Source organism: Scardinius erythrophthalmus, assembly GCF_964197995.2.
Source record: "Scardinius erythrophthalmus genome assembly, chromosome: 20".
NCBI classification, from domain to species: Eukaryota; Metazoa; Chordata; class Actinopteri; order Cypriniformes; family Leuciscidae; genus Scardinius; species Scardinius erythrophthalmus.
Genome location: NC_138240.1, coordinates 18,386,188 through 18,400,606, shown reverse-complemented (window position 1 = coordinate 18,400,606; position 14,419 = coordinate 18,386,188). Strand labels below are relative to the sequence as shown.

The 14,419-nt window shown below is 36.3% G+C and overlaps 1 protein-coding gene across 1 annotated transcript in view; it reads right to left on the bottom strand.

The window, feature by feature from the left end:
• oxct1a (3-oxoacid CoA transferase 1a) overlaps positions 1–14,419 on the bottom strand; it is a 51,972-nt gene that overhangs the window by 1,196 nt on the left and 36,357 nt on the right. Inside the window, exons 14-16 of the mRNA XM_081349254.1 lie at positions 11,048–11,137; positions 5,398–5,478; positions 170–271 (exon numbers count right to left, since the gene is read on the bottom strand). Of these exons, the coding sequence (XP_081205380.1) occupies positions 170–271; positions 5,398–5,478; positions 11,048–11,137 (273 nt within the window). The remainder of the gene's footprint in view (positions 1–169; positions 272–5,397; positions 5,479–11,047; positions 11,138–14,419) is intronic.

Below are 14,419 nucleotides of genomic sequence, written 5' to 3'. Positions count from 1 at the left end.
AAAAAGAAGTCAAAGTTATGAACTTGTATTCTGGATGATAATTCATTAAAGCATTAAAGGGCTTTATTTGTTGTTAAATGTATTTTTGGGCAATGATACTACATAAAGTATGGTGCAAAGTGTTCAATTTTATTAACTGTTTGTGTAATTCATCAGTTGTGTCATTCACCTCGAAGTCTGTCCCTGTGCATTTCTTAATGTCATCTGGTGTCAGACCCTCCCAAACCTCAATCAGGGTTAAACCTTTGTTCTTGTCCACATCGAATACCGCCTGGAGAAGAAAGGACAACAATGTGACCATGACAGAAGTGCCATCAAATGTGCAGCCATGTGTAAATTAACTCTTCTGACCTTGAGGATGTGGTTAGACAGGGTAGAGAAATGCAATGTAGTGAAAAAAAAAACAAAAAAAAAAAACACAGAAAAGGCACTCTGTGATGTAATGAAATAAAAACAAGTTTCTGTCAGAAAACCAAGGAATTTAAACCTGGAAATAGTTACGATGAAAAAAAAAAAGGAATATTAAATATTTCCAACTTTGCACTATTTCTTGGTCACTATTCAAAGAAGTAGTTGTGTGAACTCCTTCGTACAGATCATCAGATGTTCTTGCTTTCACTGAACCTCTAGATGCTCTTTGGATCAAATCATGCTTGAGAAAATGGTCATATATAGTCTCTGTAGTCTCATTACACCCAGTACCTGTGGAGCACAACCTGCCATGGGCAGCACGCTTGCTGTTGCTTCACCTTGAGCCTGCTGTCTCTGTATCCTCTCTTCCATCTGAACGAGAGGCTCTAATTGCTGGAGGATTTGCTTGGGTGTGTAACAATGCAGGCGATAGCATTAATCTACCTGCCAGTGTCCCAGCCGTAAAACTCTGACAGTCCAAAAATGTTTTCTCTCCTCAGAGATATTGTGCTGCATGATTGTTTATTTTTTTCAACAATCAGGGGAAGGCAAATTGAACAGTCAAATATGGCAAGATGGATGGCGTAATCACATCACAGCTTGCCAGCAATGTTTCTATAAAAACTTCCATTGCTGGAGATATGTGTGCTGCTGAGATGACAAGTGGCAAATTGGCCGAGAAAGCCACTTTTAGATTAATATTCATTCTTGGAAACAATGTTTGCCCTGTATTAGTTACATTTCTAGGACAACGCATGAAAAGCATCTTATAACAATAATAAGTCCATTAACTAACATATGAATCACATACGTTAAGTTTCATTGATTGGCTTGAACAGTTGCTGTTTCTTTGTAATATTTTTGTGGGAGGTTCAAAAAGACAGCTTAACCCTCATGTTCTTCTGAGAGTGACTTTACAGTCGTTATGTTTGGGGTCAACAGTAATGTAGAAATGTAGGGTACAATGGGGTTAAAGGCTCCACTGGGTAAAAGACGGCACAAAAACTTGCCATAGCACTAGACGGCTATGGCATATATAACCACTAGACGGCACAAAAACTTGCCATAGCACTTTCCAAAACATCTGCTTTTCAAGATGCACGTGGAAATGATCTGATCCTTCACTGAAAAAAAATGATTTTTGCTGCTTGTTCAAATTGCTCAGTTAAAATGAGCTTAAAGGGTTAGTTCACCCAAAAATGAAAATTCTGTCAGTAATTACTCACTCTCATGTTGTTCCAACCCCGTAAGACTTTCGTTCATCTTCGGAACATAAATTAAGATATTTTTGATGAAATCTGAGTGCTGGATCACTCCTCCACAGGCTTATGGACACTATAACTTGCTGGCCCAGAAAATGTATTAAAGACATCGTTAATATAGTCCAAGTGACTCCAGTGGGTCAATCTTAAGTTTATAAAGCGACGTGAATACTTTTTGTGCGCAAAAACAAACAAAAATAACGACTTTATTCCACTTTTCATTTCCTTCTCTCTGGGCCTCGAGTCTTTTCACGTAGTGTTTTTGCGTAGCGCGTCTGTGTTTCACGTCACCACGTATAACACACATGACCAGCGTCGCCCAATAGTGAGCCTACGTGGTGAAGTGCAACACAAAAACACTACGTAAACTAACTCGAGGCACAGAGAGAGAATGAAATGAATAGTGGAATAAAGTCGTTATTTTTGTTTGTTTTTGCGCACAAAAAGTATTCTCGTCGCTTTATAAACTTAAGATTGAGCCACTGGAGTCACTTGGACTATATTAACAATGTCTTTAATACATTTTCTGGGCCAGCAAGTTGAGGTGTCCATAAGCCTGCAGGAGGAGTGAGACAGCTCTCAGATTTCATAAAAAGGAGGGTGAGGGTGAGTAATTACTGACAGAATTTTCATTTTTGGGTGAACTAACCCTTTAAGCAACACAATTGCTATACATTTTGTCCTAACTTAATTTTGTGTTAATAACATCCGTTTGTGTTGGATTACATGAATGATTTGTGTTGCATTAATTAAAACTGGGTGGTGCTTGTTAGTTCCCAGCATGCTTTGCATATGGCTGAATTAAGAGAGAATAAATGTTGAAATTAAGTGTTATTTTATGTGTTTTTGAGGAAATGAGAAAAGGGGAAGACTTGATAGTGTATAATTGTGTTTAATGTTCAATTACATTAGAACCATTAACATTTGGTTATTCGAACCATTTAAATTACAGTGAGTTACCATTGTGGAGTAGATTGGAGCATTTGGTTAGGCTGTGGACTGATTCAGATATATTTAACTGCTTTGGCTGAAGGAGCTTGTAAGTCTTAGCATTTAAGATGCTAATAAGTGCTATTGCAAGCTAATAGCTAGCTATAATTTAATTCAAATGTGAGACACTAAAAGAAATGAAATCTTATAGGATGAATGTGTATATGAATTTGAGTCTTCTGAAATTCACTTGAGACTACTTCATTGGGTCACTTAAAATGATTACATTCCATGATGTTGAAGTTACATGAACAAATTATGTTTGTTTAACTTAATTGATTCATGTGTTTTTTTTTTTTACAATGTTGTAGATTTAAGTAGCAAATGAGATTCACGAAAAAAGAATTGAATATGTTTTGAGACAAATGTCTTCTTAAGGATTTTTTTTTTTTTTTTTTGAAGAATATGTAAAAGTATGGTATTTGGGGTAAAAGGCGCCCCTGCTGTTGGGGCGAAAGGCACAGTAATTAACATGATAATGCTGACTTTTCCATTTCAGATAGTAAATATCATATATTAAGTTGGGTGTCCATCTTAGAGATAATCACCATATTTATAATAATGAAACCATCATATTTAAAAAATATGATATTAATCATATCATATAATAAAATATGATTTAATGTTACTACTGTAAATCTATATTAAATTATTATAGGATCTCATTCAATGCTTTAAGAATCTTTTTTTAAATAATTTTGTTAAATGTATTTTCAAATATATATTTTTCTATTACATTTTAATGACAGTATATTTATTGAACAAAATTATACTTTTATTTATCAAAATAAACAGAAAATAGTGCATTATTTGAACAAGTATTAACTTAGACATGATTAAAAACATATGATTTTAGCTAAAGTATTTGTATGAATACTGTGTGCCTGTTACCCCATGTGTGGGGTAAAAGGCCCACCTTTCCACCTCGTATACATTTGTTTTGTTACAAGATTTTTAAACAAAATTTATTTTTACACAAAATCTGTTGCTCCATAAATGTTTCTGCAGAAAAATATACATAACCTTTCAAAATCTTGAGTTCAGTAATATTTTTCGAAAGAAATTAACTTTAATTCAGCAAGGATGCATTCAATTAAAATATTTCAAATAAATGTTCTTTTGAACTTTCTATTAGTCAAAAAAACATTTAAAAATCACAGCACAATGGTTTTCAACACTGATAATGATAAGAAATCAGAAAGCAGCATATTATAATGATTTCTGAATCATGTGACACTGAAGACTGCCAGCTTTGTCATCACAAGAATGTTATATATATAAAAAAGATAAGTAATTTTAAATTCTAATCATATTTCATGATATTACTGTTTTTATTGTATTTTTTTTTTATCAAACAAATACAGCCTTGGTGAACATGAGACATTTTTTCAAAAACAATTTTTTTAGTGTTATTCAACAAAATAATAACCAACAACAGGGTGTAAATTACCAAATGAAGATGATAACTAAATAAGTAATATGATAACTAAAATAAACAACTATATTACAGTTGTTGTATGGAACAGCCATCAGAAAATGTTAACGTGCAAATTAATCTGTAATATCCAAGACCCCAAACAGACAAAATATAACATTTTGTTATTATGATACTTAGTGGCTTTTTCTAATCTTATGAGAACTGATTACAAAGAACTGATTATAATTTCAACTTGATAACATTCTTCTGTTATCAAGTTGAAATTACAATCAGTTCTTTGTAATCAGTCCTCTTAAGATTAGAAAAAGCCACCAATTATGAAGCAGATACTTCATGTTTCTTGAGCTACTACAGCGGCCTTGGGGTCTTGCAGAACATGAAGGTTAAACATCCGAGCGGTTCTTATTACCAGGGCTGAAGCTCAGCTTGTTAGGCTGACAGACAGGGGCTATGTTAAACAGCAGGGTGGCATGACAAACACAGGCTGAATAGAAGGTGGTGGCAGTGTAGCTGGAGCGCTCTAACCTTTATAAATGTTGACAGAATCCTTTCATTAGAAACCACGTTGTGTGACTGTTACAAAAGCAAACGCTGGCAAAGCATATAAAGAGGAAGTAGGGGACAGAGAGAAGACTGAAAGGTAAGGAGGGGAGGAAGGCAGGTAAGACTGCTGCGATAACACTGGTGAGACGAGAGGCCGGCTCGACGAGTGCCAGCAGGAGTCCATAAAAACCAGCAGCTCTGAGCAGCTGAGATAGCCTATAAACAGCTGTATCATTCAAGAGCCCCTGGACCATCTCCTAAGGCTTTTTTGATGAGATGAGAGGACAGCAAATCCTTACTCTCCACAATCCAGCTGGGATTTTCCCAGCTCTCCGATCCTTGGCCATGTGGCAGGGCTGATAATATTATTAAGTAACATTCACATTAAAGAGCTCTGTGTTTGAAAAAATATGTCGATGTGTAATGTCGCTCCGATCAGGAGATCTGATTAGGGTTGGTCCGATAATTAGATTTCCATTTTTTTCCTGCCTATGTGCAGTGTCATAACAATTGGTCATGTCCCTTTATGTCTTTGCACATGCGTTAAGGGAAAAGAGCAAAGCCATTTTCAAAGCTTTTCACTGTGGTGACTGAAGTTTAATCCGAGGCTGATTCGGTATATTGATGAAGTGATAAGCTGCTGAATAGATGACATTTATTCTGTACCAGAAGAGACTGGTGTGGGCTGTTAATTAAAGCAGTCTCCTAATGCTAAAAGGGTCAAAACAATGAATGTTTTATATCAAAACTCACCTTTTCTGTGATTATACGGTCCACACACTGTTTTCCGGTCAGAGGCAGATTGCATTTCTCCATGATCTTGTGTTTATCACCCTACGAAATACATCAAATAACAAAACAAAAGACTATAAAATATACTGTAGAATAAATAAAAAAAATAAAACGTCTTTCAATCCATATAAATAAATATATAAATTAGGCTGTCAGTCGATAATTTTTTTAAATTGTGATCACAACCTTTTGTTCCATTGATGAATCACCATTTATCTTGTTTAACACATTCATTTGTTCATCATTTGCTGTATCCATCAAAGTAAACCAGGTGATTCTCACAAAACTTAAATTTACCTTGAAAGCAGAAAATACAGTGTCTTTCCAAAAGGACAGCAAATAACCAAATTATGCAAATACCTACTACAGTACACGGATCCATTTAGAATTAATAAACACAGCAACAACATACTCATGATGACAAATCAAACATTATCCTGAATGTGTGTGGAAACAACGTGAATGTACTGAAATGTGTTTGTGCATAAATACAATGTGCGATCAGTGCGCCAAGAGTGCACATACGAGGTTTGTTTGTGCATCCACATCCGTTTTTGCATTTCGCTGCGTTCCAAAGTTCAAGTTTGGTGAACTCTGTGCTGCGAATTCATCCTCATCCATCAAAACTTTACTAGCGAGACGCTGGTTTGCTGTATCCAGCCAAGAAACGTAATTTGCATATCTTCTGGCCAGCGGTTGGATGTTTTGACGTTCCGTTCAGTCTGTATTTCGCACAGCACAATGCTTGAGAGCTCACGCTCTTCAGAACAAAACACAATATGACAGAGCTCCTGTTAAAGGGTTAGAATAGAAATTTCCGCCTACCAGGGTTACAGGTGCTCGCGCCATTGTAGATGCTCAGTGATAAACTCCAGACTTCTAAGATTATGCTAATGATGCAATTTCACATGCTTCAGTAATTTATTTGTGCAAAACTATTTTAAGGATTTTGAATTAATCGCATGCGTTAACTTTATTTATGCGTTAATGCGGCAGCCCTAATATTAATACATAATAATGAGGACTGTCGATCACCAGGGTCAGCTAAAATTCAAGATTTAAGAATTCACTGCCTTTCAGTTCATTAAATGGAATTGTCACGATAAATAAGATGTCAATTTTGAGTAATTTAGTAATATAATAGTAAAAAAAATACTACGATAATACACTTTTGTAAAAAAAAAAACATTCCATTTTGATTATAAATTTGAATTTCAATTCTGCATGGTCAATTTAGAATTTAGATTTGGGAATTAAAAGTAAAAAAGGAATTCTCAATTGAATCCTGAAATTAAATTCATCCTCCACTCAGCCAATGGGTAGGCTACAGAAAACACTCAAAGCTAGCTGTGGTCATCATTGACCGTAATGGATACACTGGCCCTGCCGACTCAGGAGATAATAATTAGATAGTTGATGGTGGTTAATTCTACTCATGTCCAGAGAGCTCATCCCACCAGGGGCAGGCAGCTGGCCCTGTTAGCCTTCCCAAAGGGCAGCCACTACCAGCATGAACAAAGCAAGGGCAGCATGTGAACAGCAGCCATATCTTTCTATGCCCATCCCTCTTGTCTTTCACTCCATCTCTGCCTGGGCTAATGCGATCTGAGTGGTGTGAAGGGGAATTATGTCACCACCGTCATAAACGAGACTATTCGTGACCCTTGAACAAATTTAAGCACATTTCACAGATGGGAACACTGAACTGTCATTTATGTTCAATAGGGTGTTTTGATCATGGACATAGCAAAGCATCCAAATCTATGTTTGAATGTTTTTTTGTTTTCAGTGCATATCACTAATTTGATTAAAACAGACAGCATGAGGATTTCATTTGAGGCAGCTTCTTTACAGCATGTGAGTTGAATTGAAACACTGCAAATGCACTGCATATACTAATAAAGCTGTACTTAAAGAACCGTTTAACGGAATAGTAAAGAGCACCCTCGCGTCGTTCCAAACCGCATGCTGTCAAAGGTTTTTGAAGAATCTTTATAGAGCTCGTTCCATTCAATCACAGTTCATAAGGCTGTCAAGCTACAAAAGGGCACCATAAAAGCAGCAGAAAATGTAGTCCATGTGACTCATGCAGTATATTACAAATCTTCTAAAGCCATACAAAGCTATTGAATGGCTTCAAAAAATTAGAAATATAAAGCATGACACCATGTCTACACCGGACACCACAGTTACCACGCTAACAGCTAGAGGCTGTCTACACTAGATGCGAAAAAGCGACCATTGCAAATCCATTTGTTCTTCGTGTCAGAAGTAGCGCAATCGCTTTAAGTACGTCTGAAATATAACAGGGCATCAGTTTACGGTCAAGAATTGGTGGCATCCAGTGTAGACAGGGCTCATAATGGGCTCTATTTGCTTTAGTCATATCGCACCGCTCGCAATGTGTAAGCCAATTTTTAGATACTTTCATGATGCTTTCTTGTAGGGATGCACCAATATTAAAACTGTGGTCGACACCTTTAAACCTATAGTTATTTTCATGTCATGGTCAAAAATGTATACATTAACACTATTAAAATTCTATACTATTTAAAAAAAATTTTTTAGATGTTACTTGGTGCAAACAGTGGCAGATACCATTTGTAACTCAGTGTATTGTAACAACAGTGTGCAATAATAACAGCATATTCAATGAAAATTATATTATTTATTAAAATCATAAATGGATGCTGAATTATTGGGACATTACTTGTCCCTGTCCCTCTTCCCTACCCATAACCCTACCAGTTAAACACTTGATTCCCACTATTATATACCCGTTAGGCACTTTATTTCCACTTTTCGAATATTTTCTTTGTTTTATTTAAAATGAATGCCTCTTCGAACTGATATGCGATGGAAAAAAGCAGATTCGAACTTCGGTCAGTCGTGACCAGCGCCAACAACTGGATTTCTTTTCTAAATTTGTCGGGCTCAATCAGACAATGGTGGGCGGAGTTAGTGTATATACCCTTTGCCAACAAGAAGGGCTATTTATTTGCACTTGATGTAAATAGACACTCAGAAAAATAAAACCCTTAAAAATAAAATCAATTATTTTAAATGCTAAAGGTGAATTTAGGCATTATAACATTATGAATTATATGCAGTATGAAAAATGGATATTAATTTTTTAAATTTGCTAAAGATTGTGGTGTATTGTGTAAAACATCGTTTAAAGATGAATTTTATGTGAGACTTAATCTAAATGTAAAAACAGAGGAAATGAGAATGCAAATATCCAATATCTTAAGTCTCTAAACCAGGCAATAACCAATAAGGTTACCGATGTGTTGTGCATCCCTAGTTTGTCTGTTTGTTTTTTTGTTGTTTTTTTGTGCTGTTTGGAGCCCCTGGTAACTATAAACTGTATGGCAAAAAATATATTTTGTGAGTAAATAATGATAGAATATTCATTTTTGGGTAACTATCAGGTTGCAAACACATGAGACATATAACATTGACACTGTCTGCACAGCTGAAAGCTTCTCAGAATAATGACGCCTCTCCAACTGTCTGCTTAGGGAAAAGAGATTCTGTCACTCACAGGAAATAATGATGCCCTTCTCACAGGGAATACGTGCAATGCAATGTGACTCAATAAGAATCATTAAAACTGATTGATGCAATCATCATTTCCTTCTACATTTAAAACAAACTACTTATAGGAATTACAACAAATACCACACTGTATCTCCGCAAAATTATGTTCAATGCAACATATTTTGGTCTTATACCTTTAATCTTCAAGAGCTGATTTGCCATCCTCTCAAGGGAAAGAGACATCACTTATTTAACCTTTCTAAGCAGTGTTCCAAAAGTGCTGACATTTAAAAAACAAACAAAAAACTAGGGTTTAAATTGGGATTTCCGAGGTGGGGAAAGAGTTCCAATTTACTGGTGATTCTGGTGACCTAGAAAGGTACTACATGACATGGATAAATATGCAAATATGACTAATACCTAATACCAGTGGTGTGATTCTTACTTCGACATGAAGGATCCCGGGTTCTAAACTAGACTTTTAAACAAGTCCTCTTAAAGGGATAGTTCGGCCAAAAATGATATTAGAAAATAACTGGCTTCCGGCAACGGTCGACGCGCGTTCATGGCAGATGGATGCCGGCGTATGACGTAGGACGTAGCGTAGGAAGCATCGTGACGTAGAACGAAGTATAGCTAAATCAAACACTACGTCCTACGTCGGCATCCATCTGCAGTGAACGCGCGTCGACCGTTGCCGGAAGCCAGTTATTTTCATTTATAAAGTTTTAAATATGTATATTTTTACGACAAAACCGCACGGATTACCCTCAGAAGGCCTTCGTTTATCCCCCTGGAGCCGGATGGATTACTTTTCTGAAGGATGCATGCACATTTTTGGGACTTGAAGGAGGTGGACCCCATAACTTGACATTATAACCACTGAAAGATCTAAGACATTTTCTAAAATAATGAAAATGTGTTCGTCTGAAAAATGATTGACATATGCATCTCGAACGGCTTGAGGGTGAGTAAATCATGAGTTAAATATCATTTTTGGCCGAACTATCCCTTTAAGTTCTAAACGGGTTAGACCGCACACAGTCTATAACTTTTAATATAGCAAGCAAAATTGCTAACATACACTGCCATTTAAAGGTTTGGGGTCAGTAAGATTTTTTCAAATGTTTTTTGAAAGAAATCTCTTATGCTCACCAAAGCTGCATTTATTTGATAAAAACAATAACAGTAAACAGTAAAAACAATAGTATTGTGAAGTATTATTACAATTAAAAATGACTGTTTTTCATTTTAATCTATTTTAAAATGTAATTTTACTCCTGTGATGCAAAGCTGAATTTTCAGCATCATTACTCCAGTCTTCAGTGTCACATTAACCTTCATAAATCATTCTAATATGCTGTTTTGGTTCTCAAGAAACATTTTTTATTATTGTCAATATTAAACAGTTGTGCAGCTCAATAATTTTGTGGAGACCGTGATAGACTTTTTTAGGATACTTTGATGAATAGAAAGCATTTTTTGATCAGCAGTTTGCATTTCAACAATCTAAAAGTCTTTACTGTCACTTCTGATCAACTGAATGCATCTTTGCTGAATAATTTCTTTCAAAAAAAACACAAAAAAAAACATTTGAAGGAAAGTTCATATATTGGAAACGGCACACTTTTTGCAGTATTATACTTTTTCAATTTGCTACTGCTACGAGGAAAGCATAAATATGTAATGAATTTTTGTAATGAAGGTTCTTTTTGAAGTCGTCACTAAGTCACTGGAGATGGAATGTGTGTGCTGCCAGAATGTCATTCTGGATCATTCCGGCCAAATTGAACCCCTGCTTATAACAGCACCAGAACATTTTATTGTTTGTTGTTCTGCTTGTCTTAATTAGAAACATTCCAGAACGGCTTTCGGTTGCTCTGTGACATGCTTTGCAAATTATTCCAAAATAATTTGGCTTCTTTTGGAACTAATTTCATTAGCAGAGCACAAATAGGCATCCACATTGTGTCTGAAATGCAAGTTACACTATTATTTACAAACTGCTAACAAATTCAAACGCAATACAGAAAGCCAGCATAACGCAGTCTCATATGATTACACCTACCTTAGCAGAGTGCTCCATTGTAACAACCACTTTAGTTCCAGCACTGGCCACTAGATCCATTGCCCCTCCCATGCCTTTCACCATCTTACCCTGAAGGGAACATACAAAAAAGATGTTGCAAGAAATGAGCAACACACACATGTACTTCAAAATACATTGTTACGTTACAAACACGGAATATTTCAGGTTGTATGAAACAAATGAGACAATTAAACAATTAAAATGAAATCCTACAGTGGTCTATGTGTTTTAGTTAAATTCAAGGTGGACATAAAAGCTCGGTCAGGTTTGTTCTGGAGGAGATTTGAAAGGGCATTGTTGCTAGGAAACCATAAACCTGATTACCTATGGCTGGAATCACTTAACAAAAGGGCCTTTTCAGTGACGCTGATTTTATTGCTTTTTCACAAACATGCATGAATGCAGACATATGCACAAACACAAACTGGGCACACGGATGCTAAGAAATCCATGAGGAGTACGTGTTAACACAACGTCTGATAATGACACTTGTTTTGTACCATGTAGATTTTGCTCCGGTTTTGAATGCATCAACACAACATTTCCTGCTGTCCCTGAAGCAACACATTAAGTCAATGCCTAAATATTCTGCCATTCCTCTACGAAAAAATGAATCTTTTCCAGTGCCTTGACCGTTCATGCTTGCTGATCCCCTGTAGTGTCATTTTACAGCAATTTCCAAACTCTATTTTATAGGCTGTGGGAATTCATTTAAGAAAATGTCTTCTGCTGTTTCTCTAAGTATTCGGCTTGAGCTCAACCAGCATGATCTCCTTCAGTCTCCAACAGAGACAGACATACTTGAAACGCTTGAGTAGAATCTCAATAAAGAGAGGTGAATATAAATATAATACCTAGTCTTGATGGGTTTTTCCTACTACAGGTGTCGGATACGGTGGAATGCCTAATAAAAATGTATATTATGAACAATATTAATAGAATTATTTTTCATTATAAGTCTCTTTATATTAATGGCAAGATATCACAGGATCCTAATATGTGGCAAAATTATGATGATGTCCTTAAATACAGGTTTATGAAAAGTCATTCCTGTTTATGTGCTGGGCAAATATTATGGAGTTTTTCCACTGCATGGTACGGCAATGTACGGCTCGCTTCACTTCGCTTTTCCACTGCGTGGGAAGACTTGGCACGGCACGGCTCGCTTTGCTTTTCCACTGCAGTTAGTACCGCTTCAAAGTCGGTGGGATTATAGACTGATCGTTATAGTTGCGCCACCTACTGTCCTGACATCATCCGCTCCTCCTTGGCTAACAATGAGAGGAACTTCTGCACCTCGTCTACTGACCACGATTCAGACATTTCTTTTTTCAAGTTGCGTGTGATGGTTGTTTAAAGCAAGTCATTTAAAAAAGTTGTGTGAACAAATGATACTGCGGTGGCTGTTGCTGCTAGCGGGTTTGGTGTCTTGTTTTGCAAATCCAATGACGCTGGTAGTGATGATTCTCTCTGACCAATCAGTGATCTGCAGTGTTTACACGTCGCATTTTCGAATCGGTACGGCACACTTGGAATCTCAACCAAGGTGGTACTATTTAAGTGAGCCGTACCATGCAGTGTAAAAGCGCCAAACAGTGAGCCGTACTGAGCCGTACCATGCAGTGGAAAAGCGCCATTGGGGGGATTCACACTGGGCACGTTTGCCACAGTCCGAATCTTGAGTGTATTTGTTTTAGGTGCCCCCGCAGCGATGGTCTGGTTTTACACTCCCTTGATTCTATCAAACCCTGGTGCCTTTGCGTTCATCTCACGTCATTACAAACATGCATTGCGAAGAAAACAGAACTCTGGTGAACGACACTTGTGTACTGTATGTGCGTTGCATGGAGGCAGCTTTCTGCTGCTTGCAAACGAACTCTATTGTGGAGAAAGCTGACTGTGAGCCAGTCATTTGCAGCTCAGATTGCGCCCACTCCGCACGAATACACTGCACGCTCACTCTTGCTTGTATCCGAGGTAAATCATCACCACTGTCATTCCTTACATGCGTTTTGTTGAACTAATGATGTCATCATCAGCTAAAACGCATGGACATGTTAAGGCTTATCAGATTTTCAATATGTGAGAGACCACAAACATAACAATAAAAAAATCATAGATTTAACAGTTTTGTTCCTATATTGAGTAGAGTACATGCCACACACTAACAGATTTTATTCACAAACAACCAGATTTCTCGACTGTGAACAAGGGAAATTTATAACCAAGGAATAACAAAGGAAAAATCTCTTGCGGTCAAACGTGACTTTACAGAGTAAACAAACATGGCGGACGATGGGCAAGAGGGACACAGAAACACAGACTTTCTGCTTTTTACAGAAAGTTTGCGGGGAAAAAAGAAAAAGGCTTGGATGAAGTCTTCCGTCAGCACGCTTTAGATAGAAATTAGAAATTTAATAGAAATGTTCAAAAGGTAATAATGTAGAAATAAAAATGGCAAAAGCACAACTAAATTGATTTAAATTTTTTTTTTTTTTTTAAATAAACATGGAAAATATAAAAATAAAAGCTAAACACTAATAAATATTAAAATATTAATAAACACTATAATAGACAAACACAAATAATACTTAAATAACAATGATTTCAAGAGGAGTGCAGCCATTTCATGACTAGATACATCACTTACTACATTAAAGAATTATAAAGTGCAATTCAGCACATTTAAAGGTTCGACATTTGGCTCAATTGTTAATTGACAGATAAGTTGCAGATCTTCAATGTAGTTCTTCAAAATCTTTCACATGCATGCGGTTTACATTAAAAGCTCAGTGTAGTCTTTAAAGTTCAATGTTTCTTTTGAACTGGCATAATTTTGTTATATGTGACTTTTTATTAGTATTTAAAGACTAATATTAGTTCAAAACTAGTTTTAAGCAGTATTTTTGCAATCCAAATGAATTTTTGTGAGGTATTCATTGAAATGTATTTTGATGTAGTTGCTGATACCCCGCCCTACATATGGCTTTCTTACAACTTAATAACAATAGAAAATAAGTGGTGCCATATGGTTCACAAATTACATTAAATGACGTAAATGGATATGAAACTTAAACTGTCATTTGTCAGATGATGAATCATAATGCATTAACCAGTTAAAAATGGTCCAAGAGTCTCTCTCAAAACCACAAAGTGCAAATCAATCAATCAACCTTCAAGCTCTTATCATCACTGTTGGCTGTTACCACAGAGAGCTTGACAAGCATTCAAATAAATATCTGGGAGCAAAGTGGAAAGGAAAAGGTCCAAGTGCAAACACCTGCATGGGCTTTTTTTTTTTTCTTCATTTATGCAGTCTTTGGAGGAGGCACATTCTGGAAGGAGAGCTGT